General features: G+C 41.4%; 2 protein-coding genes and 1 long non-coding RNA gene across 10 annotated transcripts in view; 2 read left to right on the forward strand and 1 right to left on the reverse strand.

Moving 5' to 3' along the window:
• LOC130208038 (R3H domain-containing protein 2) overlaps nucleotides 1-24,867 on the reverse strand; it is a 67,025-nt gene that overhangs the window by 37,758 nt on the left and 4,400 nt on the right. The gene's annotated exons all lie outside the window — the stretch shown is intronic.
• Nucleotides 17,595-18,445, forward strand: LOC130207900 (zinc finger protein 862-like). Its single transcript, XM_056436674.1, has 3 exons — nucleotides 17,595-17,724; nucleotides 17,860-18,043; nucleotides 18,130-18,445. Exons 1-3 carry the CDS (start codon nucleotides 17,598-17,600, stop codon nucleotides 18,443-18,445), a joined length of 627 nt encoding a protein of 208 aa, XP_056292649.1. The 5' UTR covers nucleotides 17,595-17,597.
• Nucleotides 19,442-20,341, forward strand: LOC130208039 (uncharacterized). The gene is made up of 3 exons (XR_008834354.1): nucleotides 19,442-19,568; nucleotides 19,693-19,831; nucleotides 19,915-20,341. It is a non-coding gene; the product is annotated as an uncharacterized LOC130208039 (long non-coding RNA).

The raw sequence follows: 24,867 nt of genomic DNA on the forward strand, positions 1-24,867 counted from the left end.
ACGTGCAGTTATTGGATCACTGTGGGTCTCAGTAATAGTTAGAAGCAGGGCAAGCAAGAGGAACATGAGGAATTCTACTGCATCGTAGCTGGAAGAGCTGACAGCTTATACAGTAGTTTAACTGTTTAATTTAACAGACGGCAAAAGCCAAAAGCCAGCTGCTGCACAAGAGCAGGAACAACATCCACAATACAAATGGGGACTCATGGAACTTATACTGAATGGGCTTCTATTCAAATTTTCTTGATTAATCATATAATTCATGAATCAATCAACATTAGGGCTGCAACAACGAAACGATAAAAATCAATGATTAAAATAGTTGGGTCACGCGTGTATTACGCTACTCAATAAGTCGCAGAGATGTTTGAATAAAAAAAAGTTGAGTTGAGCGCGGATGTAGAGGAAAGACCATAACGCTGCGTTGCGAGAGCCAATCAGCGGGGAGGAGCTCGGCCGTTGGTGAATCTAACTGGCTGCTGCTGCTCTCGTCGTGCAGTCATTCACGTCGTCGTCGTGAAATTCATGGAGCTGTGTGAGCCTATCGGTGATGTTATAAACCCAAACACGAGGGCGTTAGATGTTCCGACGTGTGTGGGATGTCCAAAACAAGTATGAAGCAGAACTAGTGGTTAATTATTCCGTGGTGGATGGCGAAAACGTTTACCGTCCTCACCAACGCGAAAGCTTATCTCCGTTAATGTTTTTGAATAAAGGGTTGGAAATTAATGTTGTTTTTTTATCCGATTATTAGATAAATTAATCAACAGATTAATCGATTATTAAAATAATCGTTAGTTGCAGCCCTAATCATCATCAATTTTAACTGGCACAATGTAAGGCAGGGGGGTCAAACTAATTTTCACCGTGGGCCACATCAGCATCATGACTGCCTCTTAAAGGGCCGGTGTACCTAAAACACTGTTTACACTGTAGCTACAATCTGGTATAGAGCATCACATGGTGACATTTATGTTTTAACTATGCATGGTCCCTTTTCAATAAAGACATTAATAATAATAACTACTCCCGAACATATTGTTAACTAACTCTCTTTGCATTTGATTATTGTTTATTTGAATGTAGGAATATTGTACGTAAGAATATTTCTCAAAATATAATAGAAATCCGTTTAATTTGAAACCTTCAAAATAAAAGCGCAAGATACTTTTCTTACATTTCTTGAAAAAAAAAAGGTGATCATATGTCTTTCAAGCCGTCAGGGGCCACATAAAATGACGTGGTGGGCCACATTCGGCCCGCGGGCCTTGTGTTTGACACCTGTGATGTAAGGGAAGACAAACAAAAAGATTCCCGCTCCAGAATAAAAACAGTACAGTGCAGAGACAGTATGAATCTACAGTAGCCACCTCTTCTGTTGTTCTCAGATTATTTCTCATTAATGAAAGCCAGAGTGCAAGTGAACAGAATAACCTGTCTATTCCTCAAATTGTGTGTGGGTAATTATTGCGAGCTGCCATGAGTAGCAGGTATTTCTTTTATTCATTCATTGCATTATTTGGAATTTCAGAATGGAGAAAAATAACGTAGCACACATGCCTCTCCATTTTCTCTGCAGAGGCTGAATGAAAGATTAAATTGAATGGAAGCGCAGATTGCTGCAAACAGGAGTGAGTGAGCGAGTACAAACCCAGGAGAGACCGACACAGGCAGGTCGACCCCATTCAACTCCTCTGAATCGAGCCGCGCACCTCGCCCGTTTGACGTCAGAGAACTTATTTTACAAAAGGCAGCAAGGTTGTGTCTTCACAGAGTGGAAGCTGTGTGTGTGTGTGTGTGTGTGTGTGTGTGTGTGTGTGTGTGTGTGTGTGTGTGTGTGTGTGCAAGCTCAGTGCCTGCCCATATTATATATCAGCAGTGCTCGCGTGTGTGTATCGGTGTTTGTGTCCGAGAGGATTCCCCTTTGTGTCGGCGAGACAATCTCACACAGGGATGGAAGGAAGACGTTGGCAGAGCACTGTGGACCGCAGACCAACGGTCCAGGTGAATTCAAACTGAAACAGTCTGTACTTCACACAATACAAATATGGATATATGCATCACTGGCTGATACACACATACAGTCCAAAATACTGTTTATATAATAATTGTAATAATCCACATAAAGTGTGATACGGGTGACAGTATGGATTATTTACAACAGACCCGTGAAATTTACTGACAACGTCAACTCAAGATATAGAGGAAAATAACATCCTGAAGGCAGATCTCACAAATCACAAAGAAGGGGACATGAATGGTGAAATGCATCAACGGGCAGGATTTATCTTTTTCCATCTACATCTCTCTCTGTCCTTCTCTCTGCCAAACCCAATGTCCTTTCTCTTCCAGCGCTATGAGGATACCCCTTCCTGCCTTCTGCCCCCTCCCCCCATCAATATTTCTCTCCATCCACCCACTTTTAAGTGTTAGCTCTGTTTCTCTCGCTCTCTTTCTTCCTCTTTTAAAGTGTCTTCTTAAATTGTCAGGCCTCCTGCTGACGCCATCCTCCTCCACTCAGCCAACCCACTCACTCCTGTGGGACGAGCTATGACTCATTCTCTCCCTCCTTCCCTCCCCTCCCTCCCTTGTTACCTACCTACCTTTCTGTCGCTCTCTCAACATCTCCCTCTCTCTGTTTCGCTCACTAGTTAAAACCTATGTATAGTTCTCTGCTGCATGTGGGGATACAAACAGAAGGATACAAGCACAAGGAGAAAGTGGGGGATGGAAAGAAAGAGGTCTTGGCCAAGAGAAAGACAATCTCAATTCTGCATAATGAATGACTGACTAGCAGTGGAGAGAGAGGAACCCCGATCGTTAGGGATGAGAATTGATAAGATTTTAACGATTCCGATGCCTTATCGATTCCTGCTTATCGATTTGATTCCTTATCGATTCTTTTATCGATTCTTATTGGGCAAGGGGTGAAAAAAAGAGCACAAACGGGTTTATTTACATTAATTTTCTTTTATATAATTTTCTATAATGCTGCACACACCATATACAGTATGTATACATTCACATTTACATTTTTTTAAATAACCAAAAACATTTATACATGTTACTCTTGAACTTAAAATAAAACGTACATAACTTAAATAAAATGTATTCTGTTTAATTTAAACATGTTCCTAGAAATTACAGTGCTCCTTCCTTTTTTTTAAAGGGTATATGAACTGAGCTGCCAAAAATGAAACTAGCAGTGGCAAATACCAAGTGTGCAACCATCAATTGTATGGATCATCAACAATTTGTGTGCAGAAAAATAAGCATGTCTGCTTTCTCCGGGAGGATACGCGATCTCTCAGGACTTATTGTGTGTCCAGCCGTGGAGAACACTCTCTCAGATGGGGTGGAGGATGCCTGAACACAAAGATATGAGGAGGTGTACAAGACGTGCTCGCTGTAGCCTGTGACCAGACAGACGACCAGCCTCTGAACCGGTCTGACTCTGAACCTCATCAGCTAAATTGGATGGCAATGGAGATTATTTATATAGTGAAAGCTGGTTTACTCAATGAAACAAATGGCACTAACAAAATCGCTGAATTTGCTGAGCTGACATAAAGCCACATTAAGAGGGGAGGCAAACACGACCTCTGCCTCAATGTAGGGGGCTAACAATGGAAGATTATATAGCTAAGCTAGCGTAGCTATATGCTAAGTTTAATAATGGATTAAAAATCGATATGCTCAGTTTAATAATGGGTTAACACGATAACGCGAACGTTTGCTGATAACACACGCCCTCCGATAATTAACACCGTTACGATCAAACATTTCTCAAAACTGGACTTTCAATCCAAACGTGAAGTGATCAATAACGGGACCAATGCCGGAGCGAAAATGTCTGCTTCAAACGAAGGGACAGAAGATAACTTGATCGACTCCACACAATAAAGGCAAATGGCTTCACACAGTGAGTGGTTGTGATCACTTTTGAGGAGTTTACCTTGGACCAGTGGTCCCCAAACTACGGCCCGCGGGCCGAATCCGGCCCGCCTCCACATGTGGACCGGCCCCCTGAACAATACCAGAGACGCGTTATGATTTATTACTTTGTTCACCTGGCCCGCTGCCGTTGAGATTGCAGTGAGACGCGGAGAAAATGTGAAGTGGTGCTCTTTGCAATAAAACATCTTTGATGGGACGTGTCGCGTCTCGGCCAATCAGCGTTCAGATGTCCACAGCGTTTGGGAAGTTAGGTTAGCTTGAATGTTAGTCCGCTACATCTGCTGCTGTCACGCTGCACGGTGTAGTGATACTAACAAAGTACCCGTACGTTAAAAACGATGTGATTTAGCATATTTTTAGTATCGATACTTCATTAAAAGAGCGATCAGAGCGCACGCGCTGCTCCGCTCCGTTAAATGCTGTCTGCGCGCAGCGCTCAGCCGTAATGCGCGCACACAGGTGAGCACACTCTCACCTCACACTAGCACTTTTTGTCGTGTGAAATGGAGCCAAACTTTAGAACGCCTCTGCCTAGTTGCCATGTTTGCTGCAGTCTGAAGAAGAAACTAAAAAAGTTTGCGCATGCGCAACGCCACAGAGGACCGTTAGCAGAACCGTTAAAGAATTTGGCTGACGATCCCAAACGATCGGTTCACTGGGAACCGGTTCTAAAACAGAACCGGTTCTCGATGCCCATCTCTACCGATCGTGCATGCTTTAATGACGAAGAAAAGTAAAGTGCTGTGGGTGAAGGAGAGAAATATGGAAATCCACATTGACCAAGGTTATAGGAAATCACAACTATAAAATAAGCATACTGATTAATGTAGAACATTATGAAGCAAGGAAATCGTGAAATAAGAAAAGTAAACCATGAAATATTTGTTTTCCTCAACTATAAAACTTTAATTTCAGAATACCCCTGTTCTTTATTCTATGATCTAAAGATGGGACGACAGTTTGCAGCTAACAATCTGGAAATGCACGTCATTACGTTGATGGTGCATTTCCTGTTACAACAGGATGTTTGGGCAGGAGTGCAGTAAGAACGGTAAACCAACAGGATAAGTCTGACGAAGAAAAAAATCGGTTTAATAAATTAGTTAAGACTGTGAGAGTAATTTAAGGAGATCAATCTTTTCAGAACAGAAAATACCGACTGGGAAAACATTCCAACAAGTCCCAACTTAACATCCTGTCATCAAATGTTGGTGCACTGCGGGAGATTGTAAAGAAGCAGCAGAATTTTATGAATACGATTTTTCACCCTAAAACTATTAAATATATATTTTAAATATTAATAATAGACAAACATTATGTGGCAGTCAGTGTTGTTATTGTAGCGGGCGGTCTCTCGCTCTCCCTCTCGGTCTCGCTCGTATATATTTCTTGAGAACAAAACAAACTAAGCTCCAGGGCTGAAACTGTTTTCTAGCTTTGTGCTGAATGTCAACAAACTGAGCATCAAATCAAATTTCTAGACTATTAAGGACTGACGGTAGTATTCTAACTTAAAACATAAAACACTGAAATCCTGAACTATCAGCTGCTAATGAAAAGGTATGCCCATCCAAAAGACTGGTGTTAGAACCTTCTGGCCAGCAAGATATAGGATTTTAAATAGTGTCTCATCTCTCCAATTAATACATAGATCATACAATTTGGGATTGTGGAGCAATCGTGTCCTCTCAAGTATACTGAGGAGATTTGTGAAAGATTCTCCTGAACTTGAGCTCATTATAAACCTTATGTAATCCATCAGCTTCTTTTACTGTGCCAAAGAGGGAGAAGTAGAAGAGACTGGAAGAGAGAGGAGAGGAAAAAAAGATGGAGGAGCAAGGGGTGGCTAGTGAGACAGGAAGAGAGGAGAAACTTCTCAATGATGAAACAATCTGTGCTGTTAAGTGATTGGACCAGACTTCCACCAATGGGAGGACCAGCTCCATGGCAACAGGCTCTGTCACCAAGAGAAAAGCAGCCATATCCCTCAACACCCCCATATTTCTCTCTTGCTTTCTCTCTCACAAATCCCCTCCTTTCCCCAATTACAAGGCCCGGTGTATTTATCAAAGGGTAAACACAAATAAAACCGCACAGAGACAACATACAACACACACAGCATCCCCGTTGATACTCATAGCATGAACAACACAGCTCGATCACACACACTTAACAAAAAACACACACATGCAACCAAACAAAGGCTTGCAGATGTACACACAGGCATAGCGACTTCATAGGGCTTACATAGCGATCGACATTCTCACAGTTATTTACAACGTGCAGATCGGCTGTGTGACTCCCCTCACACGCTGACTGCAGACAGTTCCCCTCTGTCCAGATGAGAGCAGTGACTAACCGTCAGGTCTGGAGAAACTGAACCTTGAACTAAACAGCCTGAGCTCACAGACACAACAACAGACCTCCAGAAGAAGGGAGTAGGTTGCAGCAATTAGAAACTCATTCAAACTCATTACACAGTAGCTGAAAAGCTCGCTGCTGTGGGGCGGTAAACCACAGGACACCAGTCTTAACGGTTGAGGTCTAATAAATAATAATAACTTAACAGCTGAAGATGCGAAGAAAGCAGTGCATGCCGAGAGGTGACGTCTCCCAGAAGCAGCGATACGTGCTCAAATACAGTCCAAACATTTGGGGTTGAAAGACAAATACTGCTGCACATGTGACTGATTGTTTGTAAACATACTTTAGACCAGGGGTCGGGAACCTATGGCTCGCGAGCCATACAGCATATGGCTCCCAGACAATTTTGAGTTGAGAAAAAAAAAATCTCCGCCCGCCACCCTGTAATTTTCTCTATTGCGCCAGATTACAGCCGAAGTAATTTAAGGTCCTTTTCTTAAAGATGTCTTTGTTCTTTTATTAAACTAAACGTCTGCTATTGATCGTATCTAACCAGCAGCATGTCACTCTGTCTCTACGTGTGGCGTTAACACTTCTCGGCTCTCTGTCTCGCACGCCGCAGAGCAAAGAAAAAGTCACCTGCACCGCCCCCCCCCCCCCCCCCCCCTTGCATCATGCAGGACCAGAAGTTGCATTCAAATTATACGTTAAAAATACTATATGGCTCTCAGTGAAATATATTAGCTTTTATGGCTCTCCCAGTCAAAAAGGTTCCTGACCCCTGCTTTAGACCGTAGAAATATATAGCCAATGACTTGTAAAGACTTCCTCAGACCTCTTACTCTGGTCTAAATGTATATTTCTCTCCTACTGTTTGCTCCCGACGTTACTGGCTCTTTCTGGCCGTTTCTCTCCCCCAACCTGTATTATTTTCTGCCCTCTCCATTTTGAGAGCGGAGTGGAGCAGCAACCGTTTCTGCTCCTGCTCAAAGCATGTTGTGATCACTCCACTCCTGGTCTCATATTTGGTGTTCAATCTCACCCAGAGATATCCATCTCCTTTACGCTCCAATGTCTTGTCTTTGTGTTTTAAGTTACGACATAACACAACTGATAATGTAACGACAACACAAATTACAAGGCAGCAAAAGACGTTTAACCCGAATAGATCAGTTGCCGTTATCCTGAGTTTGTGAACAAACACAGAAAGGAGCTAGAGGAGTCTGAAGTAAGATAAGAGGAGTAACTCGAGTTTCCGGCAAGTTTGAAAGCAGTACGTCTGATCCTGCACACAAGTTGTTACAGCAAACTTCATGCTCACTGTAATTGAACACATTATATCCCAACACAACATCCCACAAATAGAGCTTGACAAAATTCCACTTGGGATTACTCGTGTACGATAGTCTTATGTTGGATCACAGCATCAACACAAGAACAATCCGTCACAATTGAGAATCCAAAATAAACTGAGAAGGAACAACTTAAAACATTGTCAAACGCTTATTATATTGTAATTCATTCCCATGCATACTGGTAAGAATAATCAGTGGCCCATTCTTCTGCCAACAGCGGGGTCTCTCCTGTGCACTGTCCTGCTTATGAAAGAGCTAACCGTTATTGGAGGTTGTATTGACTTGCACTGCGTCTTGCAAAACAAAGCATTTTGGAAACAGCGATGTGAAGATGGTAGCATCTGCAAAAGAGGAACAGAGAATGTAAGGAACACTGCAAGCCCATTATCTTCCCTGTCCTGATCAAATTAGATAAATTCATAAAGTTTGGAAACTCATAAGCATGCTGTTATAGCAGCAATCTAAATGTCAACGCTGTGTTAACAACATTATTGGACACTGTTGTGAATTGCCCCGTCTTCAGTACTGTAGATCAATACAGGCTAAATCAATTCCCATGATTGACACACATGTTGTGGCATAGTCAAATGTGATTGATGACCTATTAGGGGCAAAAGAAAAAGAATAAAGGATAATAATGCCATGACAACAGCACTTGGGGGACGGACTGATGCAGTATCTTGTCTTTAGAGGACTGGATCAGTAGACTCAGATGTTATAATACACAAGCGAAGGGTTTTTATGCATAACCTTATTCAACTATTCACTTCTCAATCATTAAAACTCTTCAAATGTACGGAGCAATGGCAACTGATAACCTATGATGATTACACCATCTCCTCTCAAATGTTCCAATTCTTTTAAAGTTCAGTAACTGTTGATGTTGAAATAAATGCCATCTCCATCTAATCTGATTAAATTGACATTAACTGACTTTTATTTAATGCTAATACAAAGGTAGTGGCCAATTATAATTGAGTTCACCTTTATTCCAATGAAAGATTACTCCATGGATCCCGGAATGGAAACCACACAATAAAATTACTTTGTTTGAAAAGCATCGGTTTAAAATTTCTTGATACAATATTACATAAACAATTTCATTTAAATAATATATAGATGTTGACCATAACAGACAATGATCAACTGTCAGATAAAATGTGCTTTAAAAGCTTTCATGTGCACAATATTTTGACCAATAAGTGACCCATTAACAGATACATCTGGCAGCATGTTCCATACCAAGCCTGCCTCCTCATCCAGCTCAACCTGCTGTTGCCAATGTGTCACAAGACAGGGCTCCAGTTGAACTTTTCCACTTTTCTCAGTTGGTCACACCCGCACAGGATTTGGTCACACACATTTGTTTTGGTACAGCATGTTATTATTAAATGACCAGTCTCTACCTCGATGCACTTTCAGCATCAGTGGTGTTGGAACTTCTCTCCGTTTTTCTCCCTCCCACAAGCTATTTCCTCTTTCCTCTTTTTGCTTTTTTCAAATATTCAGCTATAGGCCGTTTAATTTTTGGAACACAACAGTTAAATGGATTGTTTCATACTACCGGCAGTTACTCGTACACCAATAATAATGAACAGAATTGCGACAACGTATAATTTTTACTCGCACACTCAAAGCGCAAGGTTGCAAGTCAAAAAGTTGCATCTGGCTCAACTTTGGCCACAAAACAATTTGTTTGTCATCCATTAACTCATTTCCATGGTATAGGACAACTCAATTTATTCAAGACAGATTAGAGTGTCATAAACCGCTGTGAAGTGTTTGGGCATCCAATTAGCATTTGGACTAATTGTTTTACTCAAACTGAACTTCCTAGAGCATGGGTCACTTCTTCACTGGTTGCTGTTAATTTCTAATGCGTTCCTATTTTTGGTCTGAAACTCCACTTAGAGACTTGAAAAAGTTGCTCTTAACATTAACCTGAGTAAAAGTTAAATGATGTCAAAGCTGGATGTGTCCCGATAGTAACCATGATCTGCCCAAACACCTCCATTTGCCACAGTCACACTCAATGACAGCTGGCTGGCTGGGCTACCATGCCGAAACGGTGATGGAGAATCGAGTGCTGCAAGCCAGACGAACCCGGAAGTCAGGCGCCCAGCCAGTGGAACAGTCAGGCTGTCTCTGTTGGACCAGCAGAGAGTGTGGTCTCTAACAATGTTGCTGGTGCACCCGAGAGTGGCCAGCCGGAAGGCAACATGCCAGCCGTTTAGCTCAGCCGAGCGTCCAGCATCGGCCCTTCTTTTGCTTTTCGGTGCAAACTCGAGAGGAGTGAACAAGGTGACAAGATACAACACTAAGCGGGGTACAACATGTTAGTGAGTTTATGAAAATGAAGCCTTTTGTAGAGAGAAAAGAACAAGGCCTACCGCAATTACTAATTTTGTTGGACAACATTTTGTCCCCGATATAATTGTGTTTAACCCTTGTGTTGCCTTCGGGTCAATTTGACCCTATTCAATGTTTAACCCTCCTGTTACCTTTATATTTACTAACATATTTTACCCTTGAGGTCAATATGACCCCAGCTATTAAAATCTCCAGAAAATTATTAGAATTAATATTGTTTTCCAAGTTTAAGTGTGAGGTACTTTATGTTTGTTTGTTGACTCCCGAAAGAACACCGATATTAAACATTGAATCGGGTCAAATTGACCCGAAGGCGACAGGAGGGTTAACAATATTGCAATTTGAAGATATTTTTATGGCACTAATATAATAGTATAATAAAGCAAGTACACCTTTAAAATAAATGTACGTAAACATCACCAAGTGCTTTTAAAAGAGTAATGAGCTTTTGATTTCAAGAATATTCAGACACTGGATTTTGAATAGGAAAAAAAGGAAAATATCCTACATTTAAAATTAAATAAAACAACAAATCAAAACAATTAAAAAGAACTAAATATAATTCTACTCCACTACATCGAAGAGGGACATATTGTGCTTTTAAACTTCACTGCATATATTTAACAAAATATTTCTTTTGTTAGGGTACTTCGCCGATTGAGATTCTTAAAATGAAATATTAAGTTCATAAACATATATAATGCATTATTAAATAGGACAATTGCTCTCAACCTTCTTTTTGCCAGTGCTCAAAAAAGCGGCTCAATGAAAGGAATGCTTAGTCAATCAATCAATGTTTGCTAAAAAATAAAGAAAGTTGACCCTTAGGTTAAGATACATATTCAAAATGACACATTTTGAAGAAAAGCAACTTGTTTGCATGCATGTAACCAGCTAAATATAGCGCCCTCAAATCACATAAGTCAAGGACCCACAAGTCGCGCACTGCAAATCAAATACACACACCAGACGAGATGTTTCCATCACAGGCATCATAGAGGGCATTAACAGCAGGAACAACCATGTGAGGAAGTCAGCACAGACGGATAACACATCAAACATGGCCACTGTCCTTTTCTCATTACCATCACACCAGACATTGGGCGACTGCAATGCCCCGGCCGTGACGACGCTCTGCGTAATACAAACAGAGTGGGATGATGACGACAAGCCGACTGTAGGGGCTGTGGACACAGAAGGACATTCATACTGTACACAGGCATGAAAACGGGTCAGGGGTGAAAAAGGTGAAGAGGATAGGCGCGCGGGGGGGGGGGGTGCTGGTGGTGACTTCCACGAACATCGATGTTGGACGTTGTATGATAATCTATAGGTCCTCCATTCTGACACCAAGTCAGTGATCGGGCCCTATAATACTATAATAATAGTAATATTGTGTATAATATGGTCATTCATGAACCAACTTCCTTTTGTTGTTGTTGGCGTGAACAAGTCTTCAAGTCTTGTGCTCTGCTGAGCCATGAGTCTGTTCCTCGAGTCTGTTCTGCCTCTACCTGGTTGTCACGATCTTCTATACCAGGGGTCCCCAAACTTTTTCCTGAGAGGGCCACATAACGTTTGCCATGTCTGCTGGAGGGCCAGCCGGGGGGGGGTGGGTGCTAGTGAGAATGTGCTCGCCACTCGCTGTCAGTGCTGCACGCGCAGACAGCATTTAACGGAGCGAAGCAGCGCGTGCGCTCTGATCTCTTTTAATGAAGTATCGATACTAAAAATATGCTAAATCACATCGTTTTTAACGTACGGGTACTTTGTTCGTATCGCTACACCGTGCAGCGTGACAGCAGCAGATGTCGCGGACTAATATTCAAGCTAACCTAACTTCCCAAACGCTGTGGACATCTGAACGCTGATTGGCCGAGACGCGACACGTCCCATCAAAGATGTTCTATTGCGAAGAGCAACACTTCACATTTTCTCCACGTCTCACTGCAATCTCAACGGCAGTGGGCCAGGTGAAAAAAATAATAAATCGGAATGCGTCTCTGGTATTGTTCAGGGGGCCGGTCCAAATGGGGAGGCGGGCCGGATTCGGCCCGCGGGCCGTAGTTTGGGGACCACTGTTCTATACCATACCTGCCATAAATATCATGATACAATACCATAAAAACAGTATACCATAAATACGATACTGGTATATTTATCTATAATAGTAATAAATAAAATATCTGTATGGTTCACTTTTTACCAACTTTTTCAACACTTAAATAGCAGTAATATTAGTATTAATACAGCAAGATATTAATGAAACTACATGGAGCCATCATAGCATTGATCAATGATTATACACTATGAGGCCGTTAGTCTCTGACCAGAGGATACAGAGTTCATCAGGAAGAGCAGCTGTAGAGTTACAGAACTTTACAGACTGAACTTAAACATTTCACTTCTGGCATCTTTTTTTATTTTTATTTTTAAAGCCGAAAATTCCGCCACTTAAGGCCCCTCGCTGAGCGCTGCTGCGCGTGCAAACAGCTTGACACGGAGCAGCGCGTGCGCTCTGATCGCTCTTTTAATGAAGTATTGAGACTAAAGATATGCTAAATCACATCGCTCTTAACGTACGGGTACTTTGTTAGTATCGCTCCACCGTGCAGCGCGACAGCAGCAGAAGTAGCGTCTAACATTCAAGCTAACCTAAACCACCAAACGCTGAAGACATCTTGACGCTGATTGGCCGAGACGCGACACGTCCCATCAAAGATGTTTTATTGCGAAGAGCAACACTTCACACTTTCTCCGCGTCCCACTCCAATCTCATAAACGCCGGCCGGCCAATTGACCCCCCCCCACTACCCCAAAACAAAAACTCTTCGGATCTACACGATTCACGTAAGTCACCTATTTTGGTTTCAAAACGGAGAATTTCGCCGAAAGGTGAGGGATTCTCATGCCTGTGTACAGACCATTTGACAGACATGTGAGCTTGACTATATTTGAATACAGCTGTGCAGACGCTTAACCAGTCACCAGACTTCCTTTCCGTTTGGAACAGAAAGAGCCGACAACACGCTCTGATGCGAGAGAGGTTCGATTGTGTTCACAAATCCTACTAGAGAAACTCTTTCCTTTACGATGAGTATTCAGCTTCGGCTGACAAAATGCTTTCGACAACGTACACACTTGCATGTTAAAATAAGAAAGTCTTGACTCTGTATTGGAGATCTGTTGCCATTATTATATTAATTAGATGCTTTGCTCTCTACTCACCATTCCATCTGCGAAGGAGTGATTGTTTATGACACTGGTAACTCGGTACAGATTAGGAAATAGTGTTAATTAGAGAAATTGCACACTGGAGCCAGTCAGTCCATCACGTGGTTGACCTGACAGCAGTGCCGTCTGTTTACCTGTAACAGTCAACCACTCCCAATAGTTCGGCCTGCCTAAGGATAGCAATGAATCCATCGCCACCTTCTTCCCGTTTTTCTTGCTCTTTCTGTCTGTCAACCTCTCTCTATCGTCACAACATTCTAAATACGTCAGAAACAACCACTCCTCAATTTGTTCCGGTTAGGAACACCCTTTTAATGACATTTCTTTCTCTCAGTTGCTCTCCCAGTCGATCTCTCTTGAAATTCAACTCGTCTTTGCTCTCATTGGAGAATTAGCGTGGCCTAATTTACATCACAGTCGTCTGCTCCTCTTGTTGGCCCGAAAGCAGACACGTTTCCTCTTGATTTTGTTTTTTAAAAGTGCACTTCAGGGCTCCAGACTGCGACCAAATGGTCGCATTTTGCGCCTAAAATTTGACACAGTGCGAGTAAATTTTTCATCAACTCGCGCATGCGCGACCAGTAAATTAGCAGATTTCTTTTTTTTGTTATGAAATATTTTTGTTGCTGACAAACTTGTTCTACACTTCAGCCCACTATAGTTAGCGGTAATGCCTGAATGACTGGTTTGCTAACCGACATTAACTCCAGAAGAAGAAGAAAGGAGACGAAAACCGAAGCAGAAGGCTGGCCTGTGTGTGAGCGGGGGGGGGGGGGGGGGGGCTAATGTGTGAATAGAGGCGCACCGCAACGGAGACACAACGAGGGCGAGGGCCGCAGAGTGAGAGGTCAGAGGGGATCCTCACCACCGAGCGGCGTCCCCGTCCCCCGAGTTGAATCTTTGGGTCAACTCAGCCTACTCTCACATGTCTGCCCCTATACACTGTCGCTCACGGTAAACACATTCGATCGGGAGCGCGCGAGGATTTTGATAAAGTTAGCGGAAGGATCTAAGTGACAACATCCGGTTTTGCAAAGTTAGCGGAAAGAACCACGTGAAACAACATCCGTTTATCAAAATAAGATGTCGACAAATCATACACGAACATATAAAAGTAAACAATGAACTGATATATCTTTATAGATCATTTCTGAGATTTAGCTTAAATTATGCTAACATTAAAACATTTTTACTGGACCAAGGAAGAGTTTATAAAAATTAGTCAGACTTTTGTATGTTAAGAAAAGTCCTGTATATAGATTTCCCCAAGAGTTCCAGGAAATGAATGATGCAGATGTGTTCCATACATATCTGAAATCCCCTACAATAGCAATCAAACAATTTTTATGTATCAATTAGGACATTTTTCAAAGTAAAAGTCCTAAATGTTTAAAGAAATCTGTAATTTCTTTAATGTTTGAGTTGCTTTATATATGTATTTCCTCATAGTCCTAGGCAATAATGCTACACAATAAATAGAATGCTTCAATCGACTCGGTGATCGGTATTATCGGTGATCGGCAGATACTGATTTCAGTGATCGGCACCAAAAACCTGATCGGTGCATCTCTAATCATAACATCATCAAACCCTAGATCGTATTGAAAAGAGAACATGCTGCATAGTAATATTTATTTTTGATTCCGTTTCCTAAAAGAAACTGCTTTCTATGAATGCATTCAATCAATGGGTGGGGTGGTGAGAGTGTGCTCACCCGTGCGCGCATCACGGCAGAACTTCGATGTCGGTGCGCGCATCGCTCTGTCACGCGAGCCGAGAATTGTTGACGGGGGGGGGGGGGGGGTAGACGAAAATTACAGAGTGGCGGGTGGAGATTTTAACCTGTTATAATGGTAGGGGAAACACTGGAGTTGATAAGCGTGTCTTCTTGTCTGATCAATACACAACTGTGAGGTGCGTGAATGGACCGAGCGGCCAGCTGCTGATCACTCACTCAACAGCTCGACCTGCACCGAAGACCCATTTTGACCCAGGAAAAACCCTGTGTGCGCCCCTAAATTTTCTGCTTGCGCCCCTAAAATTTTAAGTTAGGGGCCACTGTGCTCCTAGTAAAAAAAGTTAGTCTGGAGCCCTGCACTTCAGGATTCATTAGACACACATTCCTGAAAGCAACTATTAGCTTGCCATATATATGTAACATCTGCTTTGTGTCCAAGAGACTGAGAAATAGTAAACTAATGGTATTCATTATTTTATACAGTGATTTTCTAGGTACTCAAAGAGCAGAAATAAACATGTTTACAGCCTGGCACAAAAAAGGTTTAATCTCTATAGCTAATGTTACTTTTCATGACAACCGTATAACAAATATATATATAATATAAAGGCTTAAAGTTAGGAAAAATTAAGATGAGTGACAGTCCGCGGTCTGCTCTACTGCGTCAGCTGGGTTCACCTCAGCTCCACATCTTTGTCCACTTTTGGAATAACCGAGAGTTGGGCTATGTTATTACTGCCAAAATAGCAACAGCCAGAGACACTCACTTTTAGCTTCACAACGGCTCTTCAGAAACCTATGAGTGACGTTGCAGAGACTATATGCAAATTCTATACAGTATGGTTTGACTCATACCGTTGGGATTCCATATATTGTTGAGTTACCGGCTCCACATTCATTATTATCCAACTTAGATAGATAGATATATACTTTATTAATCCCCAAGGGGAAATATGTCGTCACAGTAGCAGCACCAATAAACTAAACACACGAGAATAAAATATAAAATATAAAAAACAGGGATGAAAGATATATATGTATACAAGTAAAATATAAAATACAAAATGAAGTATATATATAAAATGAAACATATATGTATATATAAATGTACACACACACAAACAAATATAATACAATGACTGTGCAAAGTATACAAAGTAAAATATAAAATAAAATATATACAGTATGTATATATACACAACATATATGCATACACAAATAGAATACAATACTAATGACTGCAGTGTAAAATTAATTAAATATTAAAATATTAAATATAGACAGAGTGCAAAATGCAAAGTGTGTGTATGTGTGTAGTGTAAATGAAAATGAAATGTGTGTGTAAGTGTGTAGTGTAAATAAATGAAATGTGTGAAGTGCAGATCAACATAGTGTAAATATGAAGTTATTATTACAGTGATTGCACTAGGATCTGGCAAGAGGTGATCTGTTATAGAGCCTCATAGCCGTCGGCAGGAATGTTCTCCTGTATCTGTCCTTGTGGCAGCGGAGCGTGAGGAGACGTCTGGAGAAAGTACTCCTTTTCTCAACAATGTCCAACACATACGAACTTAACATTATTTAACCATTTAAAACACATTGGGAAGAAAGTAATCGTTTGTAATATCATGCAACTTGCATGTGCTCCCTCAGGGCTCCAGACTGCGACCAAATGGTCGCATTTTGCGCCTAAAATTAGACACAGTGCGAGTAAATTTTTCATCAACTCGCGCATGCGCGACCAGTAAATTAGCAGATTTTTGTTATTAAATATTTTTGTTGCTGACAAACTTGTTCTACACTTCAGCCCACTATAGTTAGCTGTAATGCCTGAATGACTGGTTTGCTAACCGACATTAACTCCAGAAGAAGAAGAAAGGAGACGAAAACAGAAGAAGAAGAAGAAGAAGGCTGGCCTGTGTGTGAGAGCGGGGGGGATGATTGACAGCGGGAAGGGGGGGGGGGGATGACCACGGTTATAGGCTAATGTGTGAAAAGAGGCGGGTCTTGGGGGTTATCGCACGAATCCAAAGATTTTACATAGCGGTGTCTCCTGTAAACAATGGACAATCAGTTCGTACTTTCTTCCTAAACCTAATGATATAGAGAAGTTTACCTGGCTGAGGTATTTCAGGGAGACCAATTCAATGAACTGTACATTCTGCTGTCGATTCCCACAACATGCGGGGAACACGAAATGTGCTGATAAGACGGCACTACACAATTAAAACACGACACGCTGATCAAACACAACGCCAGTCTGAAACATAAAATGTGCCGCGACCTGTGCAATGAAAGTGCAGCTCCACTCCCAGTCGCATTCAGAAGACAAGAGGCTGCTAACCAGTGCGCCGAGGAGGCCGAATTGCGATTGAAGTTTAACACGGCGTATTTCATTGCCAAAGAAGAACTGCCTTTTACGAAATTTAAAGGCCAACTTGATCTACAAAGGAAGAATGGTGTAAAACTAAACGCAACATTCAATAACGACACAGCATGCGCAGTTTGTTGGCATCATCGCAGATACACTGAAACGGAAGACCTACGAGAAGATTAAGGATGCTCCTTATCTGTCAATCATGATTGATGGGGACACAGATACGTCAACAAAAGAGTGTGAAATCATATATGCCAGGATCCTGCAACAAGGGAAACCAACAAATGTTTTGATTGGCCACATCGAAGTGCAACATGCACATGCTCACGGTATGTTTTCTCTCAAATTATGTTCAAACTCAATACAGTAACTTCTGAAGAGTTCTCTGTTGTGAATGTTTTGCAGTTCATGAAGGCAAACAGGCACCATAATGATTAGTGCACAATATGTGATTTCATTTTAAGGTGTATATGATGCCACCAAAGAGGCCTTCAAGAAACTAGGGACAGAAACAGGGTGGTTAGACAAGACAGTTGCCATGGGAACTGACGGCGCAGCTGTCAATCTTGGGCATAAAGGAGGTGTAATAGCCCTTCTCCAAGCTGAGGCAGGGGCTTTTATTGTCCCATTTCATTGCATGCCACATAGGTAGGTCAGGTGAACCATCAGGCTAAAGATAGGCTGTTAAGCAATTATGTATGTTTAAATTTAAGTCGAATTAATTTTAATTGTAGGCTGGAGCTGGCAATGCTGTCAGTGCAAAGGAAAATTCCCATGGTGGATCATGTCTACAGTCTCCTCAACATGGTTTGGAAAACCTACCACTACAGCAGCAAGTCTATGAGAGAACTGCGAGCACTTGGAGAGGAGCTGGGTGTGCATGTCAATGTACCAGGTAGTGTCAGTGGGACACGCTGGCTTGCACATGTAAACCGTGCCCTGCAAACCCGACAGACCTGGAGGAAAGGACAGAAACCTGCAGAATCCTGGCCAGTTCACAGCAGTTTACTTCCACATGGAACATTTGACTGCATCATCAACCAATGCTGACAATGCTGGGAGAGCAAGGAAGGTCTGTATATATTTTCAAAATTATTTCATATTTGTGATAGATATATACAAATTACTGATATTGATTACTTATGTCTTGCAGGTCAAGAAGATGATGGAAGATGGGGCCTTTGTGGGTTTCTTTCACTTCTTGGCTGACTTGTTTGAGGCCATTAGCAAATTCAGCCTTCTTCTCCAAAGAAATGATGTCATTTTGCCTCAGGTAATGTTGAGATGTTAATAAAAATATTGTCCAACCTCGTTAAATCAGAGTACAAATTACAAATAGATCTCGTCATATATAGTTTTTCATATGTCAATGGAAAATATTTTACAGGCTGTGAATGGGATTCAGAATCTTATATAGATAGATATGTACTTTATTAATCCCCAAAGGGAAATTTGTCGTAACAGTAGCAGCACCAATAAACTAAACACACAAGAATAAAAAATAAAATATAAAAAACAGGGATGAAAGATAAAGATGTATACAAGAAGTATACAAAGTAAAATATAAAATAAAATATATATGTATCTATACAACATATATTGCAACTGTTGAGGCCATGTTGTGAGATGCAAGCCAGGTGGTAGGCTCGCAGACCTTCAGGCCCAGAGAAGACAACAAGAGAGTGATGGTGAGGCTCACCCTTTGTACAAATATCAGGTGAGCAGTTATTATATTATATTATTTTAGATTTGATTTATTTATTCATTTATTTTTAATATTTCTCTTAATGTTGAATCTTTTGTTAACGCAGGGGGTCACCATCAAAGGAGAAGTCTCTGGTCTGGGAGCAGATGGACTCTCAATGGAAAGCACACCTCAGCTGCAACGAGCAGTAAAAGCAACAGTAGAGTGCACTGTGCTGCACCTGAAGCAGAGGTTCAGCAGTCTACTTGGCAAGTGAAAACACAGTACAATTTGTATATAATTATGACACATCTCTCTTTCTCTTTGTTTTTTGATAGATGAAGGGTCCTCATTTGCAACAACGAGGGCAGTGAGGTCATTCAAAATATTAAATCACGATTCCTGGCCTGAACAAAGACATCTCCTGACAGATTATGGTGCAGAGGAGCTGGACTTCCTGCTGGACCACTTCTCCCCCATCCTAACAAGGTTAGTAGCTCTTATCAATGATCATGACAACATATAAACATTATAACACAGAACAGCATTTCAAACATTTACCTTGATCCTACAGAAACTTAGTTTGATAATTTTTTCCTTTCACTATTTTTAGAAATGGCTGTGATACCAAGCTGGCAAGAGAGGAGCATCAGTCGATGAAAATGTTCATTGTTACAAACTACATGGACAAGTCATACCATGCCCTGTGGGGGATGATGTTGATCAAAATGCCGTTCTGCTCCGACTACAAAGTAAATATGATATTCTCATTAATTTAATTGGCATATGACTTTTTGATTGACTGAAACCTAAACTATTATTCTATTCTTTGTAGAACATCCTACATCTTGTACACATGATGCTTGCACTCCCAGTGTCTTCTGCTGTGTGCGAGAGAGGATTCTCTTCCCAGAAGAGGATTAAGTCAGATGTCAGGGGGTCTCTTCATGTGGACACTGTTGAGGACTTAATCAGAATTAGTATGGAGGGACCGAACATCGATGATTTTGATGCCAAAGAGGCTGTTGACATGTGGCTCAATCAGGCTCAACGTACAAGGAGGCCTAATTACAAGGGCTGGCCAACACAGGCACCTTATCCCCCACCAAGGGGTGATCTTTTGTAGGAAGTGTTAATGCACAAGTTATGTCTACAACTTGTTCTGTTGTTGTCAGTGGAGCATAAATATTCATTTTGTATTTTTAAGCTATATAACTGGCGTATGTTATTAAAACTATTGCACAAGTTTATAAGATTGTATATTGTCAAATTATTTATCAGTAATAGGCTACAGTAAAAATGATGGGAAAACTTTGCAAGTCGATTTATAGTGTGCGCCCCTAAATTTCCTGCTTGCGCCCCTAAAATTGTAAGTTAGGGGCCACTGTGCTCCTAGTAAAAAAAGTTAGTCTGGAGCCCTGTCCCTTGTGACATGACTTGTGGGGTGTTTACAGCGTTTCCACAATGTAACCAGGAGCCGCCTATTCAACATAATCTTGTGATGATCCTGTACATAATTTCTGCTAGACCTTTCAGATGGCAATGTTATCGTTTTAAGGAAGCTCTCATAGCTAATCTGTAGTTTATTCTTAGTTAAGTTAAAAAATTTTTTTAAATTTTAAAATAAACTTGAAAGTGGAAGCCAAGTAAAACACGGTATAACTAGAATGGGCACTCGGTAGAGCGCATACCTTCGCATATCACAAGATTGGGCATTGAATTATGAACATTTTGGCATTAGTTGCATGCCAATTGGACAAAAATGTATCGTGCTATGGTAAAAAAAAAAGATGTTGACCTTTCCATGACCTTGACCTTTGACCCGATCGATCCCAAAATCTAATCAAATGGTCCCCGGATAATAACCAATCATCCCACCAAATTTCATGCGATTCTGTTCAATACTTTTTGAGTTCTGCGAATAACACGCATACAAATAAATAAATAAATACACGGCGATCAAAACATAACCTTCCGCATTTTCAATGCGAAGGTAATAAGGGGGGAATGTATGATAATGGGAAAAGGGATGAACACTGAAAGAAAGTATGGAGGTTTTTTATTCGTTCACCATTTCTTCTTCTGTTTGTTAATAGAAAACAAAGTTGTGAGGATTTTATACAATTAATTTAATTTTTTAAAAAAATTTAAATAAAAGCTCCCAGAAAGTGTGAACCTACTGACTTAAGGCAATTACAGCAGCAGTTACACCAGGGATTGCTATTGATTTCTTTCATCCCTCCCTCTCTCTCGTGCTTCCTTTTTTTCATACTCAAGTCTTTTTCCCACGCATTGGCAATTAGCATGCAGGAGGCTGCAGGAACATTAGCTACCTGGGGAACAGAACTCCTAACTCGCATGAAACAATATAACAAACACAGGTGATGCTCATATGCACAGACCAGTTAACCTGGACAACAGGATGTGCGTCGGGTCAACGAGCTTTAGCCACTTCAGCTAGCCATGCCTGTTCATGCTCAAGAAGGGGGTAAAACCACAGACATCAGGAAGAGAATGGCATTAGCTCTGGCTACCGTAGCATATATTTAATTTGAGGGTTGCAGACTATATTTTACATTTCTAATTGACAAGAAAGTAGAATCATGGGATGAGTGTCATTTTTTGAGCCAACATCAAGCTAGACATGCACACACGTAGACAAGCAGTCAGTCATTTTATAAAACAGCCCGTATAGAGCGCAAGACAGATCTGGGCCAAGTGAACAAAAACAGAATATAAGGAAGACGCAACGAGAAGGATCTCAAGTTCGGCTACAACCATCAGAATGGAAAAAGAGAGGGAAAAGCCAGGTCTTCTTAGCCTGAAACCGTGCGAAGGCCACGAGGACAGCTGGCTTTCAATAGCAGCACATGTGTTATTCAAGAGGGCTCTGCTGTTGTGCTTTCTCTCACGCTTGTCCTGCCTCTCCCTCTCACATCCCCTCTATTATTTCTCTATTCCTGTGTGTGAACTGATACTGATAATGTATCCTGTTTTAAGAGATACAAAAGGAGATTTAGAATTTCTGATGATTTCATAAACAGCCGCGATCATAACCAATGACTGCACTATCAAGCCAAGAGTATAATGAAGGAGAAGTCTCATCACTTCCCACATGCAGCCTTATGTAAGCCAATAGGCTTTCCTTTTTAACTGCCCCCATCCCTCCCGCCTGAGTATGACGGAGTTGCAGAGTGACGCCTCCTTCCAAGTGACTCTCCACCCTCACAAGGCCACCTCCACCATCCTCCCACACAAGGACACAGGAGAAGGGAATTCCTCATTACTTCAGCATGTGCCTCTCCAAAAACGTTTTCTCTATCTGTACAGACACAAACATAAACTGACCACGAGCATCTTTCAGCCAATCAATACATAAAACGTAGGTACCGAAAACCAAGGTTCTCCTTCCATTTTAAATATGTTCTGCACTTAAACATGCTTGTGCAGTATGTACAGTACAATAAACATCTTTCAGCAAGCTCCATTATTTGATCTTTGCATTATTACTAAGCTATCATTAAATACAATTGCTGTAGGAACTTCAGAAAGAACAACAATGAAAAAGTGCCAAAATAAGAGGCATCAGCAATGGCTGCACATTAAAACCCAAAATCTCACAGCTGTGAAAGGCACATGAACAAGCTACAACTCACCTCCAAATTAATAACACACGCACACGCACAGCACATGCTTACTGTATTTAGAGTTCGGCTCTGTGGATCTCCAGCCAAGTCGGATCAGGTGTCTCACAGATAAAAGCACATAATCGCAGGAGAAGCAGCAAAAGCAGCTCTGGACCAAGACAACGCACACATTAGTTTTATCTCGCCAAATAGCACAGATCAACGAAATCCGTTTCCTGCAGCACGTGAGTATCTCATTTTGAGGGGTGTTTACCTCTGTCACTCTCTTCAGCTCATTCTACTTTCTTTGTCTTCACACTTGCTCTCTTCCTCCCTGTCTGTACCATCAGCTATGTTGTAGTTGAGTTTCATTAAAATGGACATACAGCTCTTCTTCCTTTTTTTTTTACTGCTTCTTCTATTTTTCTGAACGAAGCACGCACACAACAAGGAAACAGAAAGCCTTGTTTGCAGGTTGGGTCTCTCTTTCCCTACTGATCTTATGCTATCATGCGCACAGTTTGCACCGCTCCCTTCTCCTCCAACCCTCCCTTTCGTGTGGATTTTCTCTCTCCCTCTCCCTCTCTCAAATATCTTCTTTGCTCTCTGCCTCTGTGTGACAATCTAATTGCAATGAGAGCCAAAGCAGGGATGGCAATACGTCCAGCTGTTTAAATGGCTGCTGGGATCAGATGGTATGTCACTTGATACAACAGCAAGATGCTTATATGAGGGGCGACAGAAAATACATTTAGTCTTTCACAACTCCAATTTAAGATGTGCTACTTATTTGGGGGGCAAAACAGGATACAAGCCTACATTGACAAATAGACTAGTGACAATTCATCAATCTCCATTTAATGGGAGTATATGCATTTATATCAGTGTCCTGTGTCTTGACTTGTGAACTGAATTAGCTCAAAAGTACTGACGGCTGGTGGTGATACAGAGCACTGCTGCAATGTCCAAAAATAAATAGAAAAAACCAGGGGCTTTGAGGGAAATATGGAGAGGGAAAATAATGAAACCATCTTATTAGCTCGGTAAGAAACTTAATCCCACTGGACAACATATTTGCATATTTTCCCTGCAGCTCCCTCACTGCAAACTGCAGCTCAAGATGCAGTGGAGGAGAGGCAGTCCAAGGTTCAGCATCAGAGAAAACATCCGAAGGTAACGGATCCGTGATCCATTCAGATCCCCCGTCCCACACAAGTGAACCGTAGGTTAATTATAAAAAATTTATGTATTCTGTTTTTTTTATATAAAGTATAATCACTTCAAATTGTATACATTTAGCATAGATGCAGCATGAATGGCTCATGGCCATCTAATAGCAAGAAGGTTTTTGGATCATATCTACAATCAAGGTTTGTGAATCTTGCAAGACAACAAGAAGTACTGCACAGAAAACGGATGGATGGATGTTGAGCACACATTTACCTTTTATCTTTCCGAGCCAAGTTAGACCGAGCGACCAACCAACTCCTCTGCAATCCTAGCCAGGGCCAAAATCTGTCATGCACGATGAAATGTTGCCGGACATTTAATTGCAGGTTTGTTTCTGTGTGAAACTGTACATCAAAAACGTAAAACATACCGTCAATACAATATTAAGTTAACTATTGAATGTCTTTTCCTCAATTAAAAGAATACTGCACTGCCCCATTAAACCTGTCCCCAGCCCTTAGAGGCCCAGCCCAGACATCTTTGGTTTAGGTAACTGCAGGTAAAATACCTAATCTAATCCTAATCCGAGGAGCTGGATTAATTTCAGAGAGTGACACTGTGTGATCTATTTAATACCATGAAACAACTATACTGCTAATTTCTTCTCTGCTCCAATGATTGCCAACAAGCTGTTCTGAGCACACCTCTCCCTTGTCACTCACTCACACACTTGCTATGGACACATGTTGCTGCTCTTAAAGCAACGAAATAAGTAAACCTCCATGTGGATTGCACTTAAACCTGCCGTGGTCATTTTCACAGTACGAATGCAAGCATTAAAGCTTGGCGTTTTATACTGGTTTTCTGTATCTACTCTTGTTCGCAATGTGGGACAAGGGCGTAAAGTGGGGTGAACTTCTATCGCCCTTCTGATTCAACATCCTCAGGCAAGATGCCCTGAATAAAAAAACGCGTTATCTTTTTTTAGGGCT

This window comes from Pseudoliparis swirei, chromosome 18 (assembly GCF_029220125.1).
Source record: "Pseudoliparis swirei isolate HS2019 ecotype Mariana Trench chromosome 18, NWPU_hadal_v1, whole genome shotgun sequence".
NCBI lineage: Eukaryota > Metazoa > Chordata > Actinopteri > Perciformes > Liparidae > Pseudoliparis > Pseudoliparis swirei.

What these genes read in the sequence shown, in the direction of transcription:
- LOC130207900 (XM_056436674.1), top strand. Translation starts at nt 17,598, where the DNA reads ATGATTGATGGGGACACAGATACGTCAACAAAAGAGTGTGAAATCATA. An exon ending in GCAACATGCACATGCTCACG is followed by an intron (nt 17,725 to 17,859) that starts GTATGTTTTCTC and finishes TTTCATTTTAAG; the next exon opens with GTGTATATGATGCCACCAAA. An exon ending in TTTCATTGCATGCCACATAG is followed by an intron (nt 18,044 to 18,129) that starts GTAGGTCAGGTG and finishes TTTTAATTGTAG; the next exon opens with GCTGGAGCTGGCAATGCTGT.